The sequence below is a fragment of the Buceros rhinoceros genome, unplaced genomic scaffold (assembly GCF_000710305.1).
Source record: "Buceros rhinoceros silvestris isolate BGI_N320 unplaced genomic scaffold, ASM71030v1 scaffold4285, whole genome shotgun sequence".
Classification (NCBI taxonomy): Eukaryota; Metazoa; Chordata; class Aves; order Bucerotiformes; family Bucerotidae; genus Buceros; species Buceros rhinoceros.
The window spans coordinates 61,008-64,236 of NW_010412147.1; the positions used below are offsets into that span (position 1 = coordinate 61,008).

A 3,229-nucleotide genomic window follows, 5' to 3' on the forward strand; every position below is an offset into this window, starting at 1 on the left:
GAAAGAGAATAAGAGAGGAAACAGGAAAGTCATCTTTGCACCAGATAAAAAAAGTATTTTAAAACATTAACTATCACATTTTAATAAGCAATTTTAACAGCAATGCTTGAAAATGTGTTTGCGTGGCTGGTTCTTAGGCATTAGATGTATGGGAGGAAGCATTCAGAGTGTTTTGGAAATGTGGAGAGAAGAAAGGACTGAATTAAAAGTATTAAATTTTGAATCAGACAATGCTTCTGACAAAGGGAAAGACTGAAATTGCAGTGATTTCTTTTTTTAATAAAACCTGTTTTTCTAGAATCTACACTGAGGCTAACTTTTCTCAAAGTAATGCTGAGGAAAAAGTGCACGTGACAATACTCCTTTCAATACATTGAACAACTAGTCATAAAACAGGACAGCTCTCGTACTTGTCCATCACAAATACATTACAACTTTCTCTTGGAAACATTCAGTGTTCATGAGTGAGAAGAGCCAAGAGACAGTGGCATAAAAAAAAAGTGAAAAATCTTTAATGCATAATTTGACTGATTCAATAGATTGAACAACTAGTCATGAAACAGGACAGCTCTCGTACTTGTCCATCACAAATACATTACAACTTTCTCTTGGAAACATTCAGTGTTCATGAGTGAGAAGAGCCAAGAGACAGTGGCATAAAAAAAAGTGAAAAATCTTTAATGCATAATTTGACTGATACAGATTAAAGTAGATCTTGTTTTTTAGATGCTTTGGATGAACTGAGAGATGATGTTTGGGATGATATTGATGATGAGAAATTAGTATCTGCTTGTAACTCCGCAAGCGGACAATTAGGTAAGGTTCTCTTAACAAAATTCTTTGTTTGCTATGTACAAATTATTTTACAGGCTCTTATTTGAAAATAATTTATTGTAATATAAAATGAATAGAACTACCTGAAGTGTTTTGGTTAATTGAATTCACTGCCAGGTTTGTTACTCTACCTTGAATATTACCTATATTGAGACAATGCAGAAGGGAGATTGAGAAAGTAATAATTAATTTTTTTTATTGCCTACAACTCCATATTTGTTATTTTATCTGACACTTATCTCTGCTTATCTTTACATTAGCCCAAAACCCACAGAAGTATTTAAAGTATTAAGACATTCAAATAATTTTCAAACTATTATTTTTCATATTATGTAAAGAGGTTTCAGCTGGTTTGTGATTCAGTTTTTAAAAATTTCATTCTTATGTGGAATGTGGAAATATCTGCCTTCAAATTCCAGATGAGTGTGAACCAGTTTGCCAGTATACAAGAAGCAAAGCAACAAATGACATTTCAAAAGTGTAAGCATTATATAATCTATTACAATTTTATTCAGTTAAAATTATTGTCTGTATTTCACATGTATCTGTATAATTCAATGTATAGAAAGTTGTTCACTCAAAAGTGAGTGAAATTTCAACTTCTTTTAAAAGGTGTGAGTTGGTGAATTATTTGGGGGGTTTTTTTACTTAAGCGTGGATGGATACAAATAGAAAAAATGAAAAGTAAATAATTTTGCACTTCTGTAAAAATACTTAAATTATTCAACTTATTTTTAGTTTATGCACATTGCAAGAGACCAATATTCAAAATTCAGTTGTTTCTGTGGTTAATAGCACACCAAAAGTGAATTTACAGAGTGAAAATATAAACACGGTGAGTAAAAATATTTTGATAGCAATTCCCTATAATTAGCATATTTTATGTGTAAATGTATTTACTATACATGACTTATCAGCTTGGACATACTGAATTTCCAAACCTCTCTGAGTTGTCCAATGACACATGCATCCTGTGTGCAGTGGGATATTTATGATACAAAAGAACTAGGACTTGAATTTACTTTATACAGCGTTACTTCAAAACTGTTTACTCAATTTGATTGTGATTCTGCAAGTCATCCAGTATATAATTATATTTATCTTGTGCTTGGTTCTTGTCAAGTACCATAAATCTGTACTACATACTACAACAATCTGGCAGATTCTCTTTTGGTTAGTTATTTTAACCATATGCACTTTTTAACATTGACATTGCAGTTCAGTTTTCAAGAGAAAAAGCATACAAATCCTTCACAAGAGCTGAGAAATGAACAGTGTTCTTCAATCTCAAAAGCAATCTCAGACTCCTCTAAATTTACTAGGAAAGAGGATTTTTTTATTTTCACTAAAAAACAGGAAAAAGTGGATCCCAGGTAATAACAAATAGTATATGTTTTTCTGTTGCCTTTAGTGTTTCAGTGCTTAGTTCATGGAACACAGACCACTAGGTGATGTGTTAATTTCTAACATCCATTTTAAAAATATTTTCACAATAATAATAGCAATTAACTTTCCTTAGGAAAATACTTTAAAATTATTTTGCTTGTCTTGGTATCTCTTGACTGTATCCCCTATAGTGTTCCTGATTTCATAGTTTTTTATGTACTATACCTAACTAAATTTTTTTGTTTGCTTAATCTTCATTAGGTATCTTCTTGATGATGAAGTCAATGATGTCAGGCCCTTTCTTGGAATATTTGATGACATTTTGTAAACCATATAAAGAAAATACAATGTAAGTGCTGGGGGAAAAAAGTGTTACAGTCATTTTTACAGAGTGAAGTCTTCAGATCCAGTTAAGGGAATTTTATTTTTGTTGTATAACTATTTACCAATAGGTGCATTGCTGCATAGATTAGAAAAGAACAAAATTGAATTTAAGGAATTAAAGGTCTATTACCATATTTTGAAAAGTTTTTTGAAAGAAATATTTGTTTCTTGACCTTGCTGTTTTCAGGATTAGAAAGAAACATTGAAATGTGTCAATGAAGAATAGTTCTCAAACTAAAGCTGCTTTTATAGTTCAAGTAAAAGTCACATAAAGGAAAGTGCGCTGTTTATGACATGCCCTGCTCACAAGTACTCTTGAAATGAATGAAGGACTCCTTTCCTCAGAAATTTCTTAATGCTTTTTGGTTTTGTCTTTCAGTTTCTCTAATGCTGAATTTTTCGTAGCACTGATTCTGTAAAATAGTTAGATTTACAAGTAAAAGTAATAGAGTGGTAGGTTATTTTAGACTGTATTCCTTTTAGTCAGTGCTATTGAAATCAATTAAAAAAAGTGCAATTTAAGGAAAGGTGTTTACAGACTCTCAACAAACCACTTGTAAAATGTCTATAAAACATTCTAAAGTTGTGTTTGGCTGTTCAATTTGACACCTGAAGTCCTAAAGCA

General features: G+C 31.2%; 1 protein-coding gene across 1 annotated transcript in view; it reads left to right on the forward strand.

Annotated features, from left to right (window-relative positions):
- HFM1 (HFM1, ATP-dependent DNA helicase homolog (S. cerevisiae)) overlaps positions 1 to 2,548 on the forward strand; it is a 36,874-nt gene extending 34,326 nt beyond the window's left edge. Inside the window, exons 33-37 of the mRNA XM_010136263.1 lie at positions 727 to 816; positions 1,254 to 1,314; positions 1,573 to 1,669; positions 2,053 to 2,207; positions 2,482 to 2,548. Of these exons, the coding sequence (XP_010134565.1) occupies positions 727 to 816; positions 1,254 to 1,314; positions 1,573 to 1,669; positions 2,053 to 2,207; positions 2,482 to 2,548 (470 nt within the window). The remainder of the gene's footprint in view (positions 1 to 726; positions 817 to 1,253; positions 1,315 to 1,572; positions 1,670 to 2,052; positions 2,208 to 2,481) is intronic.
- Positions 2,549 to 3,229: the final 681 nt, after the last annotated feature.